At 41.4% G+C, this 25914-nt stretch overlaps 13 protein-coding genes across 13 annotated transcripts; 5 read left to right on the top strand and 8 right to left on the bottom strand.

The window, feature by feature from the left end:
- Positions 1–69: 69 nt before the first annotated feature.
- On the bottom strand, positions 70–2808 carry V1514DRAFT_335921 (uncharacterized protein). The gene is made up of 9 exons (XM_066928466.1): positions 2571–2808; positions 2344–2515; positions 1890–2288; positions 1055–1825; positions 850–1001; positions 532–795; positions 388–473; positions 287–327; positions 70–234 (listed from the first exon to the last, which is right to left on the bottom strand). The coding sequence occupies exons 1-9, from the start codon at positions 2691–2693 to the stop codon at positions 116–118; spliced, it is 2127 nt and encodes a 708-aa protein (XP_066781658.1). The 5' UTR covers positions 2694–2808; the 3' UTR covers positions 70–115.
- A 55-nt stretch (positions 2809–2863) lies between these two features.
- V1514DRAFT_335915 (WD40-repeat-containing domain protein) lies at positions 2864–4413 on the top strand. Its single transcript, XM_066928465.1, has 4 exons — positions 2864–3578; positions 3649–3882; positions 3951–4122; positions 4191–4413. The coding sequence occupies exons 1-4, from the start codon at positions 2950–2952 to the stop codon at positions 4314–4316; spliced, it is 1161 nt and encodes a 386-aa protein (XP_066781657.1). The 5' UTR covers positions 2864–2949; the 3' UTR covers positions 4317–4413.
- Positions 3896–5779, bottom strand: V1514DRAFT_335910 (Uroporphyrinogen decarboxylase). The gene is made up of 4 exons (XM_066928464.1): positions 5633–5779; positions 5523–5557; positions 5417–5441; positions 3896–5351 (listed from the first exon to the last, which is right to left on the bottom strand). Exons 1-4 carry the CDS (start codon positions 5682–5684, stop codon positions 4378–4380), a joined length of 1086 nt encoding a protein of 361 aa, XP_066781656.1. The 5' UTR covers positions 5685–5779; the 3' UTR covers positions 3896–4377.
- A 33-nt stretch (positions 5780–5812) lies between these two features.
- On the bottom strand, positions 5813–7005 carry V1514DRAFT_335909 (RNA-binding domain-containing protein). The gene is made up of 4 exons (XM_066928463.1): positions 6539–7005; positions 6412–6485; positions 6310–6354; positions 5813–6235 (listed from the first exon to the last, which is right to left on the bottom strand). The coding sequence occupies exons 1-4, from the start codon at positions 6635–6637 to the stop codon at positions 5953–5955; spliced, it is 501 nt and encodes a 166-aa protein (XP_066781655.1). The 5' UTR covers positions 6638–7005; the 3' UTR covers positions 5813–5952.
- Positions 6851–7661, top strand: V1514DRAFT_321778 (mediator complex, subunit Med20; the record flags this gene model as incomplete). The annotated part of the gene is made up of 3 exons (XM_066926066.1): positions 6851–6864; positions 6929–7397; positions 7458–7661. 3 exons carry the CDS (start codon positions 6851–6853, stop codon positions 7659–7661), a joined length of 687 nt encoding a protein of 228 aa, XP_066781654.1.
- Positions 7662–7720: 59 nt separating this feature from the next.
- V1514DRAFT_348679 (nucleoside transporter-domain-containing protein) lies at positions 7721–9014 on the bottom strand (the record flags this gene model as incomplete). The annotated part of the gene is made up of 2 exons (XM_066929344.1): positions 7721–8856; positions 8921–9014. 2 exons carry the CDS (start codon positions 9012–9014, stop codon positions 7721–7723), a joined length of 1230 nt encoding a protein of 409 aa, XP_066781653.1.
- Positions 9015–11077: 2063 nt separating this feature from the next.
- V1514DRAFT_321776 (60S ribosomal protein uL11) lies at positions 11078–11884 on the bottom strand (the record flags this gene model as incomplete). Its single annotated transcript, XM_066926065.1, has 6 exons — positions 11078–11091; positions 11153–11399; positions 11453–11566; positions 11637–11648; positions 11704–11802; positions 11873–11884. 6 exons carry the CDS (start codon positions 11882–11884, stop codon positions 11078–11080), a joined length of 498 nt encoding a protein of 165 aa, XP_066781652.1.
- Positions 11885–11969: 85 nt separating this feature from the next.
- Positions 11970–14487, bottom strand: V1514DRAFT_353987 (uncharacterized protein). The gene is made up of 8 exons (XM_066929570.1): positions 14234–14487; positions 14047–14173; positions 13888–13962; positions 13734–13820; positions 13050–13659; positions 12819–12991; positions 12402–12766; positions 11970–12337 (listed from the first exon to the last, which is right to left on the bottom strand). Exons 1-8 carry the CDS (start codon positions 14395–14397, stop codon positions 12121–12123), a joined length of 1818 nt encoding a protein of 605 aa, XP_066781651.1. The 5' UTR covers positions 14398–14487; the 3' UTR covers positions 11970–12120.
- A 166-nt stretch (positions 14488–14653) lies between these two features.
- On the top strand, positions 14654–16491 carry V1514DRAFT_310734 (mitochondrial carrier domain-containing protein). The gene is made up of 6 exons (XM_066925778.1): positions 14654–14820; positions 14887–14946; positions 15013–15156; positions 15238–15575; positions 15647–15877; positions 15937–16491. The coding sequence occupies exons 1-6, from the start codon at positions 14714–14716 to the stop codon at positions 16008–16010; spliced, it is 954 nt and encodes a 317-aa protein (XP_066781650.1). The 5' UTR covers positions 14654–14713; the 3' UTR covers positions 16011–16491.
- Positions 16007–17806, bottom strand: V1514DRAFT_297721 (WD40-repeat-containing domain protein). The gene is made up of 4 exons (XM_066925467.1): positions 17657–17806; positions 17432–17595; positions 17293–17369; positions 16007–17239 (listed from the first exon to the last, which is right to left on the bottom strand). The coding sequence occupies exons 2-4, from the start codon at positions 17495–17497 to the stop codon at positions 16120–16122; spliced, it is 1263 nt and encodes a 420-aa protein (XP_066781649.1). The 5' UTR covers positions 17498–17595; positions 17657–17806; the 3' UTR covers positions 16007–16119.
- A 58-nt stretch (positions 17807–17864) lies between these two features.
- V1514DRAFT_160834 (uncharacterized protein) lies at positions 17865–19777 on the bottom strand. The gene is made up of 5 exons (XM_066924527.1): positions 19357–19777; positions 19153–19294; positions 18926–19104; positions 18803–18870; positions 17865–18749 (listed from the first exon to the last, which is right to left on the bottom strand). The coding sequence occupies exons 1-5, from the start codon at positions 19570–19572 to the stop codon at positions 18077–18079; spliced, it is 1278 nt and encodes a 425-aa protein (XP_066781648.1). The 5' UTR covers positions 19573–19777; the 3' UTR covers positions 17865–18076.
- Positions 19778–19862: 85 nt separating this feature from the next.
- V1514DRAFT_335879 (uncharacterized protein) lies at positions 19863–20774 on the top strand. The gene is made up of 3 exons (XM_066928462.1): positions 19863–20167; positions 20238–20351; positions 20422–20774. The coding sequence occupies exons 1-3, from the start codon at positions 19984–19986 to the stop codon at positions 20748–20750; spliced, it is 627 nt and encodes a 208-aa protein (XP_066781647.1). The 5' UTR covers positions 19863–19983; the 3' UTR covers positions 20751–20774.
- Positions 20775–21208: 434 nt separating this feature from the next.
- On the top strand, positions 21209–25797 carry V1514DRAFT_297713 (RecF/RecN/SMC protein). The gene is made up of 11 exons (XM_066925466.1): positions 21209–21708; positions 21763–23378; positions 23441–23542; positions 23597–23736; positions 23793–24091; positions 24148–24433; positions 24501–24740; positions 24801–25006; positions 25065–25191; positions 25250–25591; positions 25645–25797. The coding sequence occupies exons 1-11, from the start codon at positions 21377–21379 to the stop codon at positions 25666–25668; spliced, it is 3714 nt and encodes a 1237-aa protein (XP_066781646.1). The 5' UTR covers positions 21209–21376; the 3' UTR covers positions 25669–25797.
- Positions 25798–25914: the final 117 nt, after the last annotated feature.

The raw sequence follows: 25914 nt of genomic DNA, 5'->3' as shown, positions 1-25914 counted from the left end.
CCAATTAACCAGTCGATCGCGCTTTCCACACAATACGGAAAAAAAAGGAATTTATATATTATTTATTATATATTATGTATTATATATTATCATCTTTATTCTGTCATTGACATCTCTAAGTATCCTTTTTCTCAACTTCCAAACCCGCACAAAGTTCGACCTCGACACCGGCACCGATCAATACATCGATCCATAGACGTTGAGTATCCGATAACCTGTCGTTCAATGACTTTACTATTTGACTGATCAATACCAAGTTCTTCGACAAATTACTGGTTCATCATACCTTCCGAAAACAAACATTTTTTCTTGTGGCTATTCCACAAGCTTCATACATATTAGCCATTAAAAAAAAAAAAGCCTATCGCAATGCTATCATGAACTAACAATAAATCTGGCATGCCTGATGCTCGATGTCCATAATCTTCGCAAAATAATTTGCATATGGCCGACAATGCCTGGCCGCCTATGCACTTTACCAAGTTAGAATTTCAGCAACTTGTAATGCAAAAAAAAAAAAAACCAGCTCACCTCGGCAGCTTCCACGACATCGTCAATTGGGAAGTCCCAGTCTAATCCGACGCATCTGGTCCGTCGTTCATGCTCGCGCTCATATACCGCTCGTATGTACTGAATTCCTATTGTGCTCTCAATTTCACTCAATCGACGATTAATTTCCAAAGATCGATTAATATAAAATGCATCCGTTCGCAAGTCTAAAGGCGAATCTTGAAAAGTAGTTTCGAACACCCATGGTATAGGCATGAAAATGATGTCCCAAAAAAGATATGCAAACTGTAAAACGTTAGACCTTCACACAAAACAACCTGGTAATGTATTATCACGTACAATCGTTCGGATTATTCCTCCCTCGGTGTGGTAGCCTTTCCAACCCAAAGCCACGTAATTACTCAGGCACATTCCTTCGACAGAGCATTCTTTGCCATCAACTCCGAGCCATACTCCTTTTTTGCCCAGTCCAGATTCACAAACTCTTGTGCCTACATGAACGTTAACAAAGAAAAAAAAAAAAAAAAAAAAAAAAAGAACAAACCATGAAATGTTCTCATTTGGGCCTGCTTGAGCGCAATATGAGTAAATACATGCCGATCCCTCGACAGAACGCGTAGTTCTTTTTCAAGACGTGTAATTCGTTTCTGCAAGTCATAATGATAAATCAAATGAGCATCCGGATCTTGCAAACCTTGCTCACATGTGAGCAAGGATATATACTTCCAATGCCTCTTGTTGGTTTGATCTGGAATGTCCCGCCACATATACATAGCCTCGATCAACGCTTTTTTCTGATACCAGTCACCTCTTTTCCCCCTGCAGTATACGCTTTGATCAAGAAGAAGAGAGTAAACAACATGTGCTTCTTCATGACAACAGAGTCTGGAAAGAATATAAGCATGTTTGTACATAAGTCTTGTATAAACATATCCGGCAGTAAATCGTATTAAAAAATGATCAATTTGCTTATTGGACTTTAATATGTCATCTATGCAAGATTGCCATCTGTCCTTAACATGGTCAAATAATTCACGAGTAGCTACAAGCTTCGCCTTTGTCCAACTCGATGACTCGAATGCATTGTCAACTTGAGATTGAAGTTTCAGTGCCGTCTCGTACTGAATTAGTTCATTACGACTTGCAAAAACGTCTGTACTTCGATAGACCATATATTGGGCAAAGTTACGCTTGGATGCCTTGGCCAAAATAAAATTCATGAGGGCCTTTTCGTTCATGTCATGTGAACGAGAAAACACGAGGTGCACGCGCTCGAACAAATCTACCTGCGGACGGCATAAGCGTATTGTTTTCCCTGACATTTATATTAGCAACTATAACCTGTATTTCCAACGTTTTTTTTTTAAAAAAAATTGTACCTATTATTTTCCTAACCCGGTGACTTAAACCTTGCGATTGCGTGTTCTCTTGTCCGTTTCCATCCTGTGATAGCAACACAAATCCGTTAGTCAGATTAAGCTGGCTTTGAGTCTTTGTATTTTTTTTTAAACACAACATAATCTCCTGCTTGTTTCCCTTCATTCGAATGCCAATATCACTGCCGAGATCTTTCAGCTCGTTGATGGTGAGCAACTCTAACATGTGCTCTACATTTGTAATCACCGAGTCGTCTTCGGCAAACACACCGGAATCAACCAGTCTCGTTCCGGCTTCGCAAATATTAAATATCTCAGCATATGAAGCCTCGAGACGGGACAATCTGAACCATTTGTCCGTCCGCCGTAAAAAAAGCCGGACGTACAGCTTCTTGCTGTCATCTGTTGGCAACAATTAGGAAACCGTAATGAAGAAATCGAAAATGAACTGATTTACCGTCAAAACTTTGAAAATATTCAAATAATGCAAGCTCAGAATCGTCAAAGAGATAACTTTCGTTTTCTAGAACGATATCCAAAGCCGTCATGAATGCATCAAGATAAAGTTCCCCGTAGGCTGGGCTATGTTCAAACTCATGAGAACGACTACTCAAATGCTCAAAATTACCCTAGTTTTCACAATCTATAAGTTGTCTTGATCAAAAAAATTCGTTGGTCATATACCTTAGGTTCATGGTATCTTCCATTATCATCGTCATTATCATCCGTATTGGGTTCATTCAAGACCAAAGCCTCGGATAATCTCTGTTTCTTTATTGGTCGTGCCTTCACACTTGATGAAAACATGCTCGCAATCCTTATCACATTGTCAAATACTAAACCTTTACAGATGATTCAGAGTAACGTTCTACTCAATATATCTATATATATAGAACGACCTTTGATCTCATCGACCGCGTTTGGCGCGCACAAAAGTAAATAAAAAAAATAAAAAACCTTGAACTTTTTTTTTTTTGAGGCACAAAATAAAAAATTTGAAAACAATTGTCAGATCAAGAGCTGCGAACGGAGTAAAAACAAAAAAATAAAAAAAAAATAAAAGATGAAGCATCCGGTTCAGAGATTATCACTATCGTCCAATGGACTACTTTACGCAGCTGCTTCCAACAGAATCCAAAGTTTCTCCACATCAAGCGGAGAACTGGTTCACGAATTCGGTCTTGTCCCGGCAACAAATCCAGCAGAGCTTGAAGAACAGCCAAAAAAGAAGCAAAAAATAAACGCGCTATCAAAGAGCACGATTAGAACATTGAATTCTTCCAGAGATGGCAAATATGTGGTTGTCAGCACTGACGAGGACAAATCTGTCGTTGTGTTTGATTCAGATCTGCAACACCTTAGCACCCGATTTTTCCCAAAGCGTCCGTCTGCGTTAAAGATCTCAGATGAAAACAACAACATTGTATTGGGGGATAAGTTTGGTGATGTTTACTCGGTTCCGTTGCAAGCTCCAAAAGAGGCGGCCAAGTTGTCGACTGGAAACTCAGATAGTGAAAATGGCAGCGATTTAGAGCCAATCTTGGGCCATGTCTCAATGCTGGTGGACCTGGAAATTGTGAAAAATTCAAACGGTTCTCAGTTTATTATAACAAGTGATAGGGATGAGCATGTGCGAGTGACTCGATACCCTGAATCTTATATAATTGAACGTTTTTGTTTTGGACATGAGCAGTACGTGAATAGCTTTGGACAGCAATGAGTGTTAATGTCGACATATATTTATGCTAATGATTTGGTATAGATACGTATCACAACTTTTGGTCCCAGAATGGGATGAATCTACTTTAATTTCCGGAGGCGGTGATGATTTTTTGTTAAGATGGGATTGGACCAACGGTGAAATTATTGAAAAGATTGATATTAAATCATTTCTGTATCCTGATTTGAATGATAACGTCAAGTCTGAAATCGAAATTGCCATTTCTGGCTTATGGCAAGTTCCCAAGAGTCAAATAATTTTGGCCTATGATGAAAAGTATGTCTTTAATGTTTAAAATATGGGTTTATTAAAGGCTAACTGGTTTTTTTTTTTTTTTTAATTAGGGCAAAGAAATTGCTCGTTCTCAAGTTAGGAGACAAAACTAAGCTTTTAGCCTCTATAAACAAGGATATTCTTGATCTGGCGACTATAAGTTCGCGTAACGATATATGGATTAGCAGTCAAGACGATAGTGAAGTTCAAATTTCAAGTTACAACGTAAACGAACACGGCGAGGTGAGTGCCTACTCTTTTTTTTTTTTTTTTTTTCTTTTTTTGGTTTATATGCTAACGCCAATGGTTAGTTGCTTGAAACCAACAAGGATGCTGCTGCAAAAATTTCACAAGCTGTTTCGTTTGAGATACAGTCCGAGGGAGATATAGATGGCATACATCCGATTAACTTATTAAGAAAACACGCTGAGCATTAGGCGCGTAAAATGAAAATACATTGAATTTTTTTTTTTTTTTTTTTTTTTTAACGATCGGTAATCATTGCGATCCTATTCTTTTAACTTCTTTTAAAAACCAGCCAAGTTTTGCAGGGTCAAAGAATGGTTGCGTTCCATGGCCAAGATTGACAATGTATCCTTGCTTGCCGCCGCCGAACCCTTCAATCATTTTCTGCACTTTGTCGGTAATGATCTCGTCAGTTCCATAGATGACACCAGGGTCTAAATTTCCTTGCAAAACAACCCTGCCTCTAACGATTTCGACCGCTTTTGCCGGGTCAATTGTCCAATCTAACGAGACAACGTCGTAATCACTATCCGCAAGCCAATCCAATGCATACGAAGCTCCTCTAGGAAAAACAGAAACCGGAACATGGTCAGTAATTCCCAATTCAAAAAGCCGCTTTCTTAATCTCGTGATGATTTCTAAAAGGTAAGGCAACGAAAATTCTTGAAATTCTGCCGGCCCAAGTTCACCACCGCTGGATTCAAACACTTGAAGCATCTGAGCACCAGCTACTACTTGCTGGGCAAGAAACTCGACCGCAACGTCAGTTATTCTGCTAAGCAATTCTTTGGATTCTTTGGGATATTTATACAACCATGTTTTCGCATATCTGTAAAGTTTACTACCACCTCCTTCAAGCATGTAAACCATTAACGTCCAAGGAGCACCGCAAAATCCAAGTAAAGGAACCCGGCCATCTAACTTGATTCTGGTGGCAGTAATAGCCTTGAGAGCCCAGTCGAGCTCCTTTTTGACGTCAACATTTTTGTTGAGTTTTTCAAGGTCGGCTGGTTCTCGAAGCGGGTTGGGGAAGTGAGGTCCAACCTTGTCCAGAATCTCAACTTCGAGTCCGAGTGCTTGCGGAATTACTAAAATGTCACTGAATATAATTGCAGCGTCCAAGATTCCGTCGTAGTGTTCAACCGGTTGAATCGTAATCTCTGAGGCGATCTCAGCAGTCCGGCAGCACGTGAAGAAATCATTTTTTCCCTTCGCAACATGATACTCTAATATAAATTGTTAAAACCACTATTTTGATGATTGAAATTGTGTTTGATTGAATGATACTAACGAGGTAAATAGCGTCCAGCTTGTCTCTGCAAATCTTGTTTTAGCATTTCACAACCAACTATGCGTACCAATCAGTTTTTTTTTTTTTTTTTTTTTTTTTGACTCACCATGACCCAGACTGGAGGACGCTCAACCTTTTCTCCTGTAGATGACAAAAATCAGTTTTAGAAAAAAAATGCCGTTGGCAAAGATGCACTCGAGTGAATGCGGTATGTACCTCTGGCTGCACGAAGAATGAGGTCGTTTTTTAATGTTGGGAACTCGACCATTGTTGTCTAACCCATATGTATAAGTCAAAATTCCACCATGTCTAATATTTCTATCCATACCTACGCTACAATTGAGCTCAAGTTATCTTCTGGCCGTATGAATTAGAGCGAATATGACGAAATTCTTGGAATTGATGAAAAAAACACGAATCTCCACGTGCAAATCACGTGATCCGCACTGTCTATATAAAACTACGCTGTACTTTTTCTACGTCGACATGGTTGATGTTCAAAATAAACATGGTTCAATTTGAATGTATTTCCCAAATCAATGTTCTTGTCGTCGTCCGTAACCTCCTCGACCCGGATCATAGTCTTCTCTGAACTCATCTCGCACTTGACCGCCAAACCGGCCTCTGCCATACTGCCTGCCTTCCTTAAAACCGGGGTCAAGATCGGTTCGAATGATTCGTTCGTCCAGTTTTGTCTGGTTAATGTACTTCATGCATTTAAGAGCATCTTCATGTTCGTAGTACTCGACAAAGCAAAATCCGCATGGCGTTTTGTTAAACCTGTCGAGGCCCATTACAATTTTCTTTACTTCACCGCATCTGGCGACAAATGAATTAGAACAGGTTCAGAACGGAACTTTGAACAATGGAAAAACAAAAAAAAAAGTTCTTACTTGGAAAATAATTCTGTTATTTGTTCCTCGGTTGTATAAAATGATCTGACTGCCATTAGCTATGCACATCTGCCAACGTTTTCGGACCTCTTTTGAACTTACAAGTTGCCGACGTAGAGCGTAGCAGACAACTGCAACTGCCTATCTCTCTCTCGTTCTGCTTCGCCGTGATCTTTCTGTTCAACGATTTAGCACCGTGCATGTGTATGATATATCTGTGGGATCTTACCGCTGCTCGTCGATCGACGTACGTACTCGGAACATCTAGCCTAGGCGCTGATTGATTTCTGGCAATGTGCCGCCGTTGCTCGATCGTGGTTTCTGTCATTCTTTTTCTAGTACGGTTTTGGTTATTCCAATTTTTTTTTTTTTTTATGTCTTGAGTTGAATATAAGCTGGATTTGTGTCGCCGATAAACAAGTTTTAAAAAAGGTTCAAACGCGCGCAACCAAATGTTTATTTTTTTTTTATGAGTTCATGATTTGTTCATTCAATCAAACCGATCCAATTCTACAATTTCACAGGCCTTCGAGCAAATGATATGCCATTGACAGCGTACGTATGCTCAAGAAGCACCAAACGCCGGTCATGATCTAATTGAATTTTTATCAAAAAAAAGAGTTTTTATAGTTCAAGACTCGTACGCAAATGCCACGACAATCTCAAAAATAACAGACAAGGTGTCACGACTTTTCCCCAAGCCACTTGGCAAATGGTCATTAGAATACAAGTTATACAGAGAGAATCCGGCGTTGGAAGGGATTGGCCGGCAACCAGGTGCGCAGGCATCTTCAGCACCGAGATATCTTTCGCAACTTTCATTGTCTCATCACGAGCACGACCTGTTTTGCCTGATTGACGAGCCCATCAGTAATGCCAAAAACGGCAACGCAGGCCCCAACAAAAAAAAAATCATGGCCGTGTTTGATCGCGGAATGGATGCCATTGTTGGCAGCAAGCTTCAAAGCCTATGGGTGCTTCGCCAATCCATGCGAGCTGACGGCATGGCGTACCAGGTTGGCGATGATTTTGTCATCAGACTCGGGAGTGTCACTCAGGCAGGTGCATTCAAGTTCATCTTGCTAGAGGTATGAAATCATAGTTTTTGCTATAAGTTTGACATGCATTTGTTGAACAGGATTTAATAGGTTGCATATCTGCCCGGCCATGATTTGGACCAGGCAAAGCCCATAATAGAAGATTTTTTACAATCTGCCGAGTTGTCGTCTGGAAAATATTATTACGGAGACACGATAGACTGCAACATCTCCAAATCATCACTCGATCCCAAAGTACTAAAGGCATATACCGGGCTGCAATACATGGAAGCGTTCAGGACACGGCCTAATTAAACGTAACGCAATCATGATCATTAATTTTTTTTTTTTTTCTGTAAAACATGTAAATGTAGCTAATCGCGAATGGCTGCAACAAGAATGAAACTCAACAAGGATCCTGCTGCCAACCCAACATTTAATGCCAACCCCATAAACCCTCCAGCTGCCTCTTTCTCATCTTCATTCACAAAGGACTCCGCACCCATCATGCTGCTACTGCCGACGTAGCCGTTACTGATCCCAAAACCAAGTTGCACAACACTGTAGATGAAATCGCTTTGCAATACCGCGCCCTTGCCGTTTATATTAAACAAAAAAAATAAAAACACAAAGATTGTTCTGGCCAGGGAAACGGTTGCAAGCTTGCGAGGGTTTCTAATGACCAACTTTGGATTGCCGCACACGAGGCGTCCAAGTAAATCACCCAAATTCCAAATTAAATATTGCAAAGGAATAAACACGCTTGGCCTGTAAAGCGAAGCCGGATTCGAAACGCCTTCTTCATAATTAACCGATTGAATGTTTGAAGCAAAAACGGGGAACATCATTGTGATTAAAAATGTAAAAAAAACTGAAAATGCAAGTGCATCAAGCTTTTTGAAAAGAGTTCTTAATGGAACATGCCGTCGTTCTGCAGCTTCGTCCAACACTGACTCAGGCCTGTCAGGCTCGTCATGATCTTGCTCGTCCGCCACAGCATTACTGGCGGATACCGGCTTGATGATTTGCTTTTGCCTTTGAACAGTTCCGAGGAAAAAAAAGAGAGTCAGCACGGTTACCAGGGATGCGGTAAGAAAATATACAAACGAACTCGACGCAGACTGGGATGTCGACTCAGTATTTGAACTGGACGAAGAAACGACTAAGACAGAAAAAATTTGGGCAACCGACGGCAGCACGCCAGCCACAGCTTGGCCAACCATGATGGCTTGCGTATAAAGCGGCGTAAACAAGTTTGCAATCGCAAACCCACCGTTTTGTAAAAAAGAAGTTGCCAAGGCCGAAAAAAAAACTGACACCAACAGGTAAAAAAAATATGGCCCGGTTGGCCATGACTGGCCGATAATTGATGATATTGCCAAGATCGCAAAATTAGCAATATTAAGTATTAAAGCTAACCAGACCCTGTAAGTATAATTGGCTTGCTTTTGATAATTAGACAGAACCAGCATCGCTGTGGTTGCTGTGACGGTGCTTGTGGTCATGATGCCTATCATTGTAAAAGTCAGTCTTCGTACTGTCCCGTCGGTTTTTTTTTTGGGGTCAAAACTCACAGCTTTGAAAGTTTTCTTCAAGAAACGAGTTTTCCTTGAAACGTTCTTGAAAATATGCAGCAGCGCTTAGAAAACAATTCCATGGCCACAACATGGCGACGCCTAGATATACGTTTTAGCTTAAATTGCCAGCAGTTCACATGCGCAAAAAAAAAAAAAAAGATTTCAATTACCAATTAATAAAAATGAATAATAGTCAACGCTGTTATAACCATCTCGTATGGCCTGCCGTTTGGCATATGCAATGCTCTCAACCGAATAGTCTCGTTCCTCACTCAGGCCGGTCAAGACCGAGATCTCATCTGGAGCAATGTGCCGGATAGACTCGTCATCCGTGCTTCTTCCTCGAGGACTATGATCACCAAGCAGCGCACTGGTCGCAGATTCAGCCATGAGTAACTGCCACGGTCGTGCCTTGGTCTTCGTCTATCTTTTTTTCCCTCAGACGTGTTGGTTGAAACTTGCCCTCGTCATCGCCGCTGTGGCCATAGTTAATCGGTCAGGCATTACGTACTTGTATCACGTGCCATGGAGTTGATTTTGTTACGGCAGCCGCCCAGGGGTAGGGCTACTACACCTTACCCTGATGTATATATAGGCCTCTCTCCTTGTCTCTTTAGCACAAGTCAGCATGCCAATCCACCCCTCCTTCACTTAAAACAACATTTCTCTATAAAAAAAAAAATGGAATCGTCCTCAATTGAAAGTCGTATATTATTGGATTTTCAAGAGCTATCAGAAAAGACAAAAAACTAAGTATTTCAAAAAGCTGCAAAGGTCTATGGGGTTCCAAAAACAACTCTCGGTTACCGACTTAAAGGGCACACGCTCTCGACAAGACTGCCCCCGTCCTAATTCCATGAATCTGACGGAGCTACAAGAGAATTGTTTTTCCAAGTATGTCTTGGACCTGGGTTGTACAGTTTTCGCCCTGCCACGTTGATCGACACGTGAAACGACCATTGACGGGGTGTTCAACACCCATTGGAAAGCTGGTCTCATCAAAGTTATACAAATCAGCGTCTTGAATGCCGTACTTTGGCCCTCATGCTTGCTACAAGCGAAAACCAGGCGTTTATCTTATTCGGATCTTCGCAGAGGGCTCTCTGGTAGTCGTAAGCACGATTAATTCTCGTCCTGAGCTCTGGTTGTCGCTTGACAAAATTAGAAGCCCAGCGCTTCCCGACGCGTCCCGCGTCGCGTTCTGCTAAGAGGACATTGGTCATATCTTCCACATCAATAAGCCGGGGTGGAAATCCTCGCGCATCCAGGTCCAAGACATACTTGGAAAAACAATTCTCTTGTAGCTCCGTCAGATTCATGGAATTAGGACGGGGGCAGTCTTGTCGAGAGCGTGTGCCCTTTAAGTCGGTAACCGAGAGTTGTTTTTGGAACCCCATAGACCTTTGCAGCTTTTTGAAATACTTAGTTTTTTGTCTTTTCTGATAGCTCTTGAAAATCCAATAATATACGACTTTCAATTGAGGACGATTCCATTTTTTTTTTTATAGAGAAATGTTGTTTTAAGTAAAGGAGGGGTGGATTGGCATGAAACCTGGCCGCTCGCTTAGCATCTACGTTATCCCTCTCCGGATAGCTTTACAGAGTTTTACAATAACCAAACACGTTAAAATCTTGCATACAGAGAGATTTATAGATAAAACAAAATACACGTACGACTATCAACTTAAAATTGAATAATTACTGTATTGATAAAAAACGCATATAAAAATAAATAAACCATGATAGTAAAACATGATGAAATGTTAGATAACAATGATGGACCTCTGAAAATCCACGAAACTGCCCGAAGGCAAATCCAAAGAATACGCGGTGAGTAAGTATCTAAATATAATTTATCTTGTTTGCACCAAAATAGGCACACGATACGGGGTATATGGAACTAGCCATATCACATCGTGCACCAGAGTGTTGGCAAACGTTTTGTCTGTAAAGACTGTGTAAAATCAAGGTATGCCCAGAAGAAAAGGTATCCAAAAATGCCAGTAAATAAAAATGGTATTGCATATTAAAGCCGGCAAGTTCATCAAGGCCCGTTACTTTTTAAAGCATGTTTTGTTTATTAACATACAGTAGAGGTGATGAATTTTTTTTTCCCACGCCAAGACCACATTATCTAACATTAATATACAACGCCTATTCAGATGGAACTATGAAAGTTAGAATACAAAAAAAAAAAATGTCAAAATAAACACTAAATCATGAACTTACTATCAATCTCGCCACTGTTGATGGCATCAATAATATCGTGAGGGTTTTGACCCTCAACACGGCAGCCAACTGACTGAGCAGTTCCCAAGACCTCCTTGACAGTTCCGGACAATTCCTTGGCCAAGGACTTCGATCTCAGCTGACGGGCAATGTCAATGATCTCCTCAAGAGCAACGTTACCACTGTGCTTGATGTTCTTATCTTTCTTTCTATCTCTTGGGGGTTCCTTAAGAGCAGTGATGACAAGCTACAAGAAAATTGTTAGAAATATCCACACGAACTAAATCGTTAAGCACGTACGGAAGAAGCAGCTGGAACAACCGAAACAGCAGCCTGACGATTCTGAATGGTGAGCTGAACAGTGACACGGATACCCTTGAACTTCTGAGTGGCCTTGGCGATATCTTCACCGACCTTGATTGAGCAGCCGTTAGTCAAAAATATGCAACACGCAAACGACGACAGCTATTAGTGATAAATATACCTTCTTGGGTGACTGTAATAGGTTAGCATAAAAAATATTGCAAACTGTAATACTAAATTGAACGTACCAAACCGAGAGGACCGATCTTTGGCGCAAGAGCGGCGGACGCACCGACTTCACCACCGGTGGCTCTCAGGTAGATAATCTTAACCTCATTTGGATCGAACTAGCACAGCAAAACTGTTAATACCAATGGCTGCATATGAATCAAACAATCAGATCTGGGTGGAACGTACTTTTGGCGGCATGTTGACTGATAGATGTGTGTTGGACCTTAGATGGTTGCTCTTGATCGCTGGCTTTTGCACGAAACCTCAGTGGCTCGACAATCGTTGGCTGCCACTCCGGACTTGTGTGGTGGGCAAAACCACGCCAGCTGGGACGCTGTCCGTGCGTGACTGCGTTTGCCTGGCAGCACTTAGGGCGCAGCCCTACCTACAATACCCCGTACCCTACGTCCATATAATATCAATACTGTTGTATATTATCTAGGCGGTGGCTTTATTGATGTGTCATCCGCTAAGCGAACCAGGTCACAGGACACGTCGGTCATGACCTTCAGCTTGAACGTGCCTTGCCTGCCCACTTCGTATTGTGACGCCACGATCGTGTAAATGCCTGGCGACAGCGTGACCACGCGACTCATTGCGCATGCAATTTGATATTCACCTGTATCGGCCACACTATCACGTTGTGTGGCTCTAATTTTGTTGTTAGAACAGTGTTTTATGCCACCCCCAAAAAAAAAAAATTTCTTGTACTCACTTCAAGATCCGCTTGCCACCGCTCCATAGCATTCTGGCATGGAGAGGACCGCTGTCAGCAGATTCAACGTATATCCGAAGCTTTGTGTTGTTTGATATCAGCAATTTAAACTGAGGATTACAGCTATAGTATGGCGAGGTCGGGTTACCGCCAGCAGATAGCTCGGTCCACTGAGCCGATACTGCAGTCGTAAACTGAAACGGAAACTTTGCTGGTGTTATATCTAAAGGACGAGTGGAGTACAACAATAGCGAAAAGTTGGTGACTGGCATTTGATCGCCTTGTGCTAAAACGACCAGCGTGGCACTGCTGTTTGAAGCTTGATCGAGCTTTAATAACGTTTGAGGAGAATCGACTAACTTGGTCTGGATTACAAAATCAATAAATGTATATCAAGTATTAAACCACGTGCAATACCTTGGCTGATGGCGCTCGTCGTATCAAAAGCTTTTCACCACAAGAGTTGAATGCATTCAACGATATGTATCGACTGCGGTCCAGTTTAGAACTTGTATGACGCACAAGAACAACCCAAACCGATGCTGATTTCTCACTGTCTAGATTTTTCAAACAAAATTGTGGATTTCCATCTGAAATAAATTTTAGTATTCACCACGTTTCTTATAATTAATAAAGGCGCACACCCACCTAAAGAGTTTTTTATTATTGTTTGTGTAGGGTCATAGCTAAAATGAGTTTGGTATTTAAAACTAAACAATGCCGGGTTCCAGTTCAGATACAAGCTGTTAAAACGCAAGCACACAGTGGAAAATTCAATCCAAAGTGAATCATGAAAACCAGAATTGATGTCACTGGCTTGATTGTTGCTGTCGTCTTGATTCACATGACAAGACCATGGATTCTTAACCAATACCTCTTTCGAATCATCTCTCATCCTAAAGTCGAGCACTGCGTAGTCGTGGTTGCCAACCAGGCCAAAAACATGCTCTTCATCAACAGACATGTCCCCCGTGCCCAAGGTAACAATAACATCGTGATATTTCCATGCATTGAATAAACGATTCCATAAAGAACTAACAATAACATCATCGAGATGAAGAGATATATGTTCCGGAATCCACCCGGTAAAAGAAAAAACATCAGTAGCAGCGTTAGATCCAGGGAAATCATAACCGCCCATGACCCTAAGATACGCTTTTTCTAGCAATGCCGGCCATGCCAGTCTAGGATTAGATTTCGAAACCACATGCAAGTGCCTGTCCCCGGACGAGTGTGGAAGATAATCATCAATAATAACCTAAGCAATTCATACATTTTTAATCAAATCAATTAATCAATTTACCAAAAAAAAAAAAAAAAAAAAAAACTAACCTTTCTAATGACTCCATTGATAAACAGTTTGATCACATACTTTCCAGACTTGGATACGGTTCCTGGATATATTATTTTCGAAAGAAGCTAAATAAAAAAACATGTTATTTAAAAAAAAAAAAAAACCAAGGAATGCAATATAATATTAGCTTACAGTCTTGCCCGATAAAAACTCCATGCGAGAAATTGAACATAGCGATGCAATCACCGAGCAGTCAGGCAAAAGATCCTATTGTAATAATAATAATAATAAATAATAGGCTTGTCAGGGTCGCAATGTAATGTTAATTCCAAAACGATAAAAATAACTTACTTGAGTCAAATCATAATTACCAGCATCAAACAATTGCATCTCGCTTCCCCAAATGTCACTTGCCCGCCGCCAGCTCTCAAACAACTGTTTTTGAGTATCCGATAACTTTAGAAATCCAGATGGATCACTTTGCTTGTTTGTCAGCCATATGAAACTCATCAAAATCCCAAACCAAATCAACACAAACCTGAATAGTCCTGCTTCATGTTGCAATCCGTCAGCCATCATCTTCTTGTCATCCGGTGTCCACGGAGGGAATATTTCATTATTGATCTTGGAAGACCTCAGTAGGATGACTTGCTGACTCTTTGGCAGCTCAGATATACGTGCCGGCAGTTTGTTGAACGTCATATCTGTGCGGCCAATGACATTTATACTGACCACGCCGCTGTTATCCAATATAATAATGCAACGGACGAGATCGATTTCGATATCGAGTCCTGTTTATCTCGTGTTTTGCATTGCACGTGCACTCATGGCCTTGTTTTCGGTCGAGTGACGTAAGCAATTTGAGCCGCGCTTTGTCAACACAACGTCATTAACTGCGGGGATTGTACCCAAATTTCCGCTCTCGGCTCTTGCGGCTCTTCACGACAACTGAATAAAAATACAAGGAAAGAAGGGAGGCCTGCAGACCTCTAGCGAAGTTGGATTAGAAAACTGCAGCATGGCGGTTTTGTCGAAAGAGGAATTGACCTTGCCTCCTTGGGGATATGCGCTCTCTGGTGCTGCCGGAGCCGTTCTTGCAAATGCTATCGTCTATCCACTAGACATGTGAGTCTCCATATATTGTTTCCGACAAATCCATGCGTTGGCTAACCAACGGCATAACCACGGCAGAATCAAAACAAAGCTTCAAGTTCAGCAGAAGAGAACGCAAACCGATCCGGAGAGTGCAGAGTAAGAAAGTTTCATGTTTGCTTTTTTGTTGATATGAACCCTGTTGAAAGCTAAAAATGTCAATAGGCAGGACGACAAGGACTTGGAGTACTACGAGAACTCTCTCGATGCATTTAAAAAGATTTACTTGACGGGCGGAGTTGCTGCATTATACAATGGCTTGCCAGGATCCTTGCTTGGGGTAGCTTCAACGAACTTTGCATATTTTTAGTAAGTTGCCACGACGAAGCTTGTAAGCCTCTTTTTTTTTTTTTTTTTTTTTCTTTCCCGTCAAGCTAACTCGAAACTTAGTTGGTATGGACTTTTGAGAAGTACGTATCAGCGGAGGAATCCTCAAATTTCGACCGCAATGGAACTGGTGCTCGGCGCCGTAGCTGGTGCGATTGCCCAGATCTTTACCATCCCTGTCAGCGTGGTCACGACACGGCAACAGACTGAATCGAGCCCAAAGACCTTGCTCCAAACCGGCAGGGAAGTTGTCAATGAAGATGGCGTTGCAGGACTGTGGCGCGGTCTTAAAGCTTCTCTCGTTCTAGTCGTCAACCCTGCGATTACTTACGGCACTTATCAACGATTTAGAGATGTCATCTTTGCAAACAAGACTGTTCTTACGCCATATGACTCCTTCTGTATGATATATAACTTTTTTTTTTTTTTTTTTTTAGACGCGCTTGTTGACAATTTGTATTACGCTATTTAGTTCTTGGTGCCGTCTCAAAATCAATGGCCACCGTGTTCACTCAACCTCTCATTGTGTCCAAGGTCATTCTGCAATCCAAGCCTAAGGACGGAGTTGAGCGATTTAAATCGTTCGGACAAGTGTTGAATTATCTTGTTAAAAATGAAGGCGTTTTGAGTTTGTTTAAAGGTATTGGGCCTCAAGTTTCAAAGGGAGTATTGGTGCAGGGGTTGCTGTTTATGTTTAAAGATCGTGAGTGAACCAAGTTCAATCAAAACTTTGAAAATTTTTTTTTTTGCTAACCGGTTTAGAAATCGAACTTTTTATAGTACTTTTGGTTAGATTTCTTAGATTGTCGCGTAAGCGGCTGACTATTGTTAAGTGAATTTCTTGGTAATGTTGTTGTGAGCATTGTTTTTTTTTTCTAATTTCTATTTAATATTATTTTTTTGGTTGGGAATATCTATGTCACGTTTTTAAATCCCACGCTTAATCTATCGTTTCGAAATCTCCCAAACTGCAATTGTCTTGTCAAACCCACCTGTGACCAAGACCTCGTTGCCGTCGACAATGCCTGAATACAACGCCTTGACCTTACCTTCATGGTGCTTCAATTCAGCCACCACGTTTCCGGTAGATAATTCGATTCCTCTAATGATTCCATCATCCCCATTGCACCATATGCCTGACGCATGAGGCCTCCAGGTAATTCGGCCACTCGAATATGCATCTTGAGGTGCTTTGGTAAATGTATTCTTAACAATATTATCGACGCCATTCTCCACTGCCAAAAATCGCATGTGCGGAACCGTAGACGTGGCGACGCCAATCAGTTTCGCATCCACCGGGTCAGGTGTGATATCCATGGCACAAAATGAAACCCAGGAATTACTTTCCGGGTTCAGGTTATGCCTGGCAACTTCAATAACGGTCGGTTCTAGTTTATAATAAAAAATAAACGTCGAGTCTCTTCGGGAAGCAATAAGCCGAAGTTCCTTGTCGTCGTTATAAACAAACGCGATAGCCTCAGGATTTGTTGGAAAAGTTACGGAACCAATCAAGCTCAAAGACGGAATTTGGTCCTCGCCTTGGAACGACAGATTGTAAACGTTGACTTTTTTGTCATAGCCTGCCGTGGCAATGTACTTGTTGTCATTTGTCACGGTAATTCGAACCAGGTACTTGAAATGGTCTTTAGCAAATACTACCACTTCGCCGGTGGCAACCTTGGTAAATACCAATCTGCCATCCATGCCACCGGTTACTACCGTATCGGCGTCAATAGCTGCCAACGTCAAAATTGGGGACGAGTGCAAATGCGTAAACGATTTTAACAAGTCGAACGAATAAAAATCAAATATTTTCAATGACTTGTCGGCAGACGCGACCAAAATACATTGTCGTTCAGATCGTGGTGACGAGTCGTCGTCCAGTACTGTCGGCAACCTGAGCTTGGCCACGCTGACAAATAAGATGTTGACCTCTGGCACTTGCTTCGGCACGACCGATAAAAACGACGGGTATGGAATCAGCCAATTATCTTCTCGCTTGTCGTCAATCTCGAGCTCTTCAACTGCTTGTGATAGATCAAAAAGTCGTTTTTGTTCCAGAATGCTGGCTCAAAGTTAGTAGTAAATTCATGAAATGTTGTTCTAATTGAGCCATACCTTTCTAAAGTCATGGAATGATCGTCTGGAATCATGTCATCTTCCAATCCCAATTCTTCCATTAACGCTTCTAATGTCTATACAATCAATCATATTAACATTAAAAATTTGGCTGTGCTCCTCAGTTTCCAGCCCGCACCTGTTTGTAACCATTGTCTCGGAGGTAACGCGCAACCAGTACGTGAATGTTATCCTTAGCCGGCATTATTTTTTTCAATTTTAATGTTCAAAATGACTTGTTTTTAAATCAATTGCAAAAAAAAAAAAGACCAACAATTAAATCATCTATACAAAAGCCAAACACTATTAGATCTCAAAAATGCATCAGTTTTTTGCAGCAAGCATGTTTAAAGTTCCGACTGACCCAAATTCAATTAGATCAAGCTTCGATGTGCCAATTTTGGACGCTACTTGATTTAATGCCAATTGTATAATTAAAAGCAAACAAGAATATCCACGGTGCGATTATGTTATTGAGGTTCGATAAGAACTTGCACTTACGCATTTTTGTATAATAGAACCCGCGCGATAAGCGTATATAACTTTAAGCAAAACTACATTTAAACTATTTGCATCCAAAAACAATCAACCAGGTCGCAAAATGGTGCGTTTAATACGCAATTTGAAATGTTTGTATATCGCGAACAGTGTAAAATCAATGCAAGTTGCACATAACAAGTAAATTATGTATATCATAACTGCTATATTATATCTGCCATATGTTTCTTCAGTATATACAATACAATTGATTCATCAAATAAAATCAGTAAAATAGACCAACTCGCTAATCAAAGTCTATGTGATGGGCCCTTTTCCTACGGCCGGTTGAGATACGATCACCAAGACTGGCCGCCGCCGCCCGGCTGTCTGATTTTTCCTGCACTTCGTCCTCATCCGCACGCCTACTAATTCGGTTGGACAAGGACTTGACCTCTAGCTGAGCAAAAGCATTCAAATTTTTCGATGCCTTAATATCAGAACTGGAAAGATCTCGCAGTTGTGATCCAATTCGCCTGGGATCGATTCCGGTTCGGAGACCCGCTCGGGGCGAGCGGTCTCTTCTGATCAGAGGCGGAGGTGGAGAGGGCGAGAACTGGCGCTCCTTGTGCCTGTCCCATTCTCGTTCCTGGTACCGGTCCTGCTCGTGCCTACTGCGTCTGCCGTGTTCACGATCATCGTCACGAAGATGATGTCGATCAATGCGCCGTGCCAAACCATGGTCCCTTGGTTCGTCATTATACCTCGATCGTCTACTCCACCTATCGTCCTCTCTTAATGTACCTTTCAATGAAGACGGGAAAAAATCGGCGTCTTCTGCCGAAATCCGCACTGGTTCGCGGTAATTATCCATATAAGCACTGCCATTTCTGCGCGGCGGAGGCGACCTTACAGGCGATTGTCTCCGCAAATGCAAAGGTGACCTACTCCTTCTTCGAGATCTACTTTCTTCTCGATTCCTTTTAAAGTTAGCAATCATAAGCCAAACAAAATTTTAGTAGCGCTCGCTTACCTCGCATGTTCTTCTTCTCTTGGGTCTCCATGAAACAAATAATACCTACTCCGGTCCCGTGCGCCCCGCTGCTTCAATCAGTACAAGCTATTCTGCTAGACTTGTGTGTTTGTATAAACTCACCGCTTTCTTGTCCGTTAAAAGCGCAATCCTAACTTTAAGCGAAAATTTCCCGTTTTCAGGATGAACTTTGGCATTCCTTAATGTACTAGGTTCTGGTGCGTCGTCATAAAACTCTGCCTCTGACGTGAACTTTTCAAGTGCTGTTGAAGCAGCATCATCGTTTGCATAAACCAACACGACTATCAAAACTTAGCAGCCATCTTTGGGCACGGTATAACTTAACTTACTACTGCTGTCGTCGACCCATTCCACTGTGGGAACTTCGCTTGGATAATATTCTTTACAATATTGAAGCACGTCCTTTGTTGACATGTCATCCACACCTGAAAGTAAAACTGCTTCTGGTCTCTCGTCATTTTCAAATGCATGCTGGGGTTGGTTAGTTGACTTGAATCAAACTCAATTAATTTACTTGAAAAAAAAAAAAACACTACCTCAGGTGGTTTGATTGCGCCAGGATCAGGAACCGTGTCCGCAAGCATGTCAATGTCTCCTTCCTCATCTAACTGCGGCTGTTCGTCGGTTACGTCGACATCGAGAGAATAGATATCTTCAACTGCATTGATGGGTTGTTCTGTAGCAATTTGGCCTACCACATTATCTGACTGCACACCTTGTGCATCATTGGGTAGAATTTCAACACTCATAATAGCCAATCCGTCTTCTAAGTTTTGTTTAGACGTGGGATACTATATAATACAGGTCCGTTTGGTTGTGCACAAACAGCTGGTTTCGTATTTGCTCGTGATGCTTATCCAACACAACAACCAAATACCGAATCGAGCGACTGACCGCAACTCAGGATTAATGAAGAATCGGAAATGTGAAATCTGCAATCAACTCCTTAATGCGCACATTGTAATTTACTATTATTTTCTGCAGGAGTAGGTTTGCAACAAGATTAAGGTTTGAAAATTAAATGTGTTTATATTGTGTGAAATAAAAAAATCATTCTCTATATGATACATATTATTATTTTGAACCAAGAAGTCTGAGAATAGAGATTCCAGTACTTGTTCAATTAAGAGGAATAGGATTTGTATAATAGATTTACAAGCATGTCAGAACTGAGCGACGCCGAGTCGCTGGTGACGCAACTGAACGAGGACATTGATGAGCTGCAGCGGAATCTGAGAGACATAACAGACATTGGACTTGGAGACGCAACTTCAGACATGAATGCAATCGACAAGTCAAAAACCTACATGCTGGCATTGTATGCTTTAAATTCCTCGTTATTTGGTAAGTGTCTAGCAGTGGCGGGATATTGCAAATCAAGCACATTGTTTTTAACAAGTTTGTATTTTTTTAGCTGCGCTGAGGCTGGCAGGAATAGATACAACAAATCATCCAATAATGGAGGATATTCGTCGCGTGCAGGTTAATATGGCGAAGATAAAGAATGCGGAAGAAGTACAGGCAGGGCGTAAGTTTACATTGAAACAAGTTGTGGTGTGGCTTTCTTTTTCCCACCGGTATTAATAATATTGGTGCAGGTTTATTGCAGGTAGACCGAGAAGCAGCCGGTCGGTTTATTAAGCATGCTTTGTCCGGAAATGACTCATACGATGACGAAAAAGCGGCTAGGGAAAAGCGACAAAAAGAAGTACATGGGGTCAAGACCGTGTTTAAAGACGAAGATGTCGAGATGAGCACGCCGCCAGGTATAGCTAGCGATACAGAAGAATCTGCTAGTGCTGCTAGTGCTGCTAGTGCTGCTGCTACAAAAGAAACCAAGACAAAAAACAAGGACCTGCCCTGCGGTGGAACAGCAGAAAAGAAAACAAAAAAGAAGACAAAGAGCAACGGCAGAAAAGTCAAATAGGAATTGCTGTATTGAAGTGTATTCCTGTCATGTATGAGTATTTTAAGGCGTTCGGGATGGATTTAGTCAAAAACTATAGAGAATATGCAACTGTTGTATTTTTCATAAACTGTATTACGTAACGTAGATGTTAGGATTGCGCACTTCTCGCTGAATAGACAACAAAGATGCATTTTATTTATAACAACAAATAATAAAATATAAACAAATAAACAAATAAACAAATAAACAAATAAATAAACACTGATAATTTCACAACAACATAAACATCAACTCGCCTTCAAGAAAAGATTAGCCTCGCTGAATCGACAACAAAGATAGCAAAGAAAGAAAAACTTTTACGGGAAATAGCTATGGCATACCCTAAACCAGGTATAGTATCAACAGTAGATGCTATGATTACATCATCAGAGTCAGTAAAAACGCGAAAACACGAAACGCGTTCGCATTTGCCGACGCGCCTTCACCAATTTTTCGGTCTACCACACTGGCGTCTTGATTTCGTCGACCACGGACCAGGTTGTTTGAAAGATTGCTGTTGATTCAGATTGATCTCATTCGCACTTTTCACTGTAAAAATTGGTTTGTCTTGTTTTGACGTGCCATTGGACTACTTCACAAAGCAAATGGGTAGGCTGAAGCGAATTGAGGTTACGAATTTCAAATCGTACAAGGCTGTCCAAACCATCGATTTTAGCGATGCTTTCTTCACCAGCATTATTGGGCCTAATGGCGCAGGAAAGAGTAACATGATGGATGCAATTTCGTTTGTGTTGGGTATCAAAAGCAGTCATCTTCGAAGCAACCAAGTCAAAGACCTTGTTTATCGCGGCCGTATTATGAGCGCAGCCGACAATGTTGACTCAGACGCCGCCTTGTCAATAAAAGATCCGAATACGGCGTCAGTATCCGCACTTTACGTTAAAGATGATGGCACAGAGCTAGAATTGAAAAGAATGTTCGTTATTATGAAGATGCTTTAGTGATTCTTGAGTGCTAACTAAAGTTGCAGCATTACCGGCCAAGGTTCAAGCGAATACCGCTTAAACGGTAAACCGGTCACTGCACGTGATTATTCTCGTGCGCTCGAAGAGGAAAACATTCTCGTCAAAGCCAGAAACTTTCTTGTGTTTCAAGGAGACGTGGAAGCCATTGCCGCGCAGTCTCCCAAGGACCTTACACGGCTTATCGAACAGATTTCTGGGTCCTTGGAATACAAGGCTCAATATGATTCGCTTAAGCTAGATCAAGATAAGGCCGATGAAGCTTCGAATACTGCGTTTAATAAAAAACGCTCGTTTAATGCCGAGATTAGGCAGTATCAAGCACAACAAGAAGAACTCAAGAATTTCAAAAAGAAGCAAAAGGAGAAAGAGGCCGCCATTATTTTACACATCTTGTGGAAACTTTATCACTACGAGGAAACGCTGGATTACAGCAACGTTCAACTAGATGCCACTCGTGAATCAATCAGACGGCTTCAAACAGAATACGCTGAAGCTCAAAAATTAGTGGACAGGAGTAAATCCGAGCACGCAAAAGTGCTAAGGCAATTTCAAAAATCTGATAAAAAGGGCAAAAAAGTTGAAAGGTTACTGGAAGAGAAGCGAACGAATTTGGTACCTATTGACGAAAAGATTAAGGTCGTCACCCGAGCCAAAGGTCAACACCAAGCTCGAGCGAAAGAAGTTCGGGTGGACCATGTTAGACAAGAAAAATCTGCACAAAAGCTTCAAACAGATTTGACTAATATTGATAAAGCTATTGCTGAGTTTGAACAAGATCACTTAAGCAAACAGAACGCATCCGGAATTTCTTTAAGCCCTGCAGATTTGCAAGAGTATACGTCGCTAAGGGAATCTGTTAACAAAGAGGTTGCAACAAACAAGAATCGACTAGACAATCTTGTGCGACAACAGAATGCTGATAAGGATACGCTAGCTACATTAGAAAGCAAGGTTGCTGATTTCCAACAACAGCATGCGAGATTGGAGGCTGAAATAAGCGATCATTCTGCTCACCAAGATCAGGCATCTGTCAAGGTAAACAATACCAATCAGGAGCTCGAGGCCAAGAAGCAAAGCTTGAATAGAATCATTAGTGAGCGGTTGCAGCAAGCTGCCAAGGAAACAGAATTGAATGAGAAACTAGGCAAATGTGTTTCCAAATTGGTTGATATTAATGCAGACAAACGAGAGAGCGAACGCCAATTACGACAGAAAGAAACTATTGCGACGCTTAAGCGTTTGATTCCGGGAGTCAGAGGTAAAGTGTCAGATCTTTGCAAACCTAAGCAAAAAAAGTATGAGACTGCCATGATTACCGTTCTCGGTCGTGATTTTGACGCCGTCGTTGTTGATACTCAAAAGACGGCGGCGGACTGCATCACGTACTTGCGTGAACAGCGAGCTGGAATTCTTACCTTAATACCTCTTGACTCTGTCGTGGTCAAGCCGATCTCGACAAGTTTGCGTGGTATGCACAAGCAGATGCGTCTTGCCATTGACACGATCGATTTTGATGCCTCTAACGAGCGAGCCATGCAATATGTATGCGGAAGTTCAATTGTCTGCGACGACCTCGAAGTTGCAAAATATCTAAGGTGGGAAAAGGGAATCGAGTCAAAGGGTAAGCTTCGAAAGGAATGAGCCGGTTTGACAAATTATATGTTACTAACATTTTTTTTTTAGCCGTAACACTTGATGGCTCTGTTATTCATAAAGGTGGTTTAATGACAGGTGGTCAAAGCAACAGCACGTTTTCCAAAAAATGGGACGATGAGAATGTTAAAGGTATTATTTTTATTATTATTATTTTTGGGTGGTGGTCTAATAATGCTTGATTAGGTCTCGAGCGTCTCAAGGATAATTTACTGGCAGAATTAGCAGAATTGGCCAAGTTAAAACACCATCCAAGTACGGAAGAGGCACTTGGCGAGGATGTTGCAGGCCTAGAGCAAAAGCTGAACCATGAGCGTGATCAATTAGTACGTGAGCATGGATTTAGAATGATTGTTTGGATTTAACTAAAGAATTTAAATAGGCAAGCGTGCAACGAATTTTGAACAGCAAGCAATCCGAACTTGAAGTTGTTGAAGACCAATTAGGATTACTGAGGCCTCGTGTCGAGTCTGCAAAGGCGAACGTTAGTCGGGCGCAAACCCAGATTCATAAATTACGTGACAGTGTCGAAGCTGTTGAAGATGAGGTGTTTGAAGAATTCTGTCAACAGATTGGAGTGGAAAATATTCGACAATATGAAGAATTCCAAGGTGTTTATATGCAACAAGTTGCCCAGAAGCGGCTGGAATTTATTACTCAAAGATTGAGAATCCAAAACCAGTATGTTTAACATTATCTGACATGTATGATTAGAAGGCAGCACTGACATGAAATAGACTTACGTTTGAAGAGGAAAGGTTGCGAGAAACTTTTGAGCGATTGACCAAGCTTGAGAATAGTATTGAGCGATCTGAACAACTAATTAATCAGTTGGAAGCAGAACAGAATGCTTTAAAGGAGGAGGTTGAAAGTCTTGAAACCGAACTGAAATCAATCACTGAAGAAGGCAAAGAATTTAAAAAACTTGCTGAGAGTAAAGCCGATGAACTTTCTAAATTAAAAGCAGCAGCTAATGCGATTGCGAAAAAGGTGGAAAGCCAAAGCAAGACTCTAATGACCTTGGTATGAAAAAAAAAAAAAAAATTTGAAACTAATGAGATCATGTTTCATGACTAACTGATAATTATAGCAAGAAGAATTGGAAAAGACGAGTTCATTAAGAACCGGAATTTTGCGAACGTGTAAATTGGAAGGAACCAATATTCCTCTTGTTGAAGGCAGTCTTGAAGATATCCCGATTGGAGAAGAGGCGCTCACTGAAAACATGATGGATATTGATGAAGAATCTGCACCGTCTCAGGTTAGGCAAATCGTTCAAAAATATGGCATTGTGGTTGATTTTGAGACACTGCCTGATAATCTCAAAGAGGTATGGTTTAACGTGTTTTTTTTTTTTTTCTTGTACAGCAGTTTTTGACAATGAACATAGGATGGAAGTGAAGAACTTCAACAGACTTTTGAAGAAGATATCAGGACACTGACTTCCGAAGTTGAGAAGATGAATCCCAACATGAAAGCAATTGAGCGTCTTAATGAAGCTGAAGACCGTTTAGACGGCACCGAACGGGAGTTTTCCAAGGCACGCAAGAATGCAAAGAGTGCGAAGGATATGTTTAACGATGTCAAGGAGAAGAGGTTAGTGATGCGCAAAGTAATTGAGAACACACTTTACACTGCTAACCAAATTTTCAAGATTGGAACTATTCAACGACGCATTTTCACATATTACTGATCAGATTGATAAAATTTACAAGGAACTCACCAAGAGCCGATCGTTCCCTCTTGGTGGTACGGCATACTTAACCGTTGAGGATCAAGACGTACGTGGCATTAGTTTGAACATGTGGGCAAGAAATTTTTTTCGTCTAACTATAGCAGGAGCCATATCTGAATGGCATCAAATATCATGCGATGCCGCCCATGAAGCGGTTCCGAGACATGGAACAACTTTCAGGAGGCGAGAAGACGATCGCGGCGTTGGCGCTGTTGTTTGCCATTCACTCTTATCGTCCGTCTCCATTTTTTGTGCTTGATGAGGTAGATGCTGCTTTGGATAACGCGAACGTGGCCAAGATTGCAAATTACATTCATGACCATGCTGGACCCGGATTTCAATTCATTGTCATTAGTCTGAAAAACGCGTTGTTTGAACGGTCGGATTCGTTAGTGGGTATATATCGAGCACAGGCTGAAAACAGCTCTAGAGTGTTGACATTGGATGTACGTTGCCATTGAAATTGTTTGAAAAATTACAGGCTAACAGGATCAAATAGTTGAAGCAATTTGGAGCTAATTAGGATGGGGATGGTAATTTTTTTTTCCCTTTTGTTGACATGGCTGTAATCTAATGTTGTATAAGCTTTGGTTGTAAGAATAGTTTTTGCTTTGTTGCTGCTCAGCATCGTAATGTAATGGTTTTTTAAGGACACAATTGTGCTGTCAGTGTGACGATTATGCAGCCAGCTGAATTGAGTTTAGAGTTACCCGGCCAAGTTCGCCATCCAATCAGGGCGGCGATTCGGGACGCGGGTCGAAAATCTCTC

This window comes from Lipomyces japonicus, assembly GCF_038497905.1.
Source record: "Lipomyces japonicus strain CBS 7319 unplaced genomic scaffold V1514scaffold_44, whole genome shotgun sequence".
In the NCBI taxonomy this organism is placed as follows: domain Eukaryota; kingdom Fungi; phylum Ascomycota; class Lipomycetes; order Lipomycetales; family Lipomycetaceae; genus Lipomyces; species Lipomyces japonicus.
Note: the sequence above shows the minus strand (reverse complement) of the source record. Positions and strands in the feature narration are given on the sequence as shown.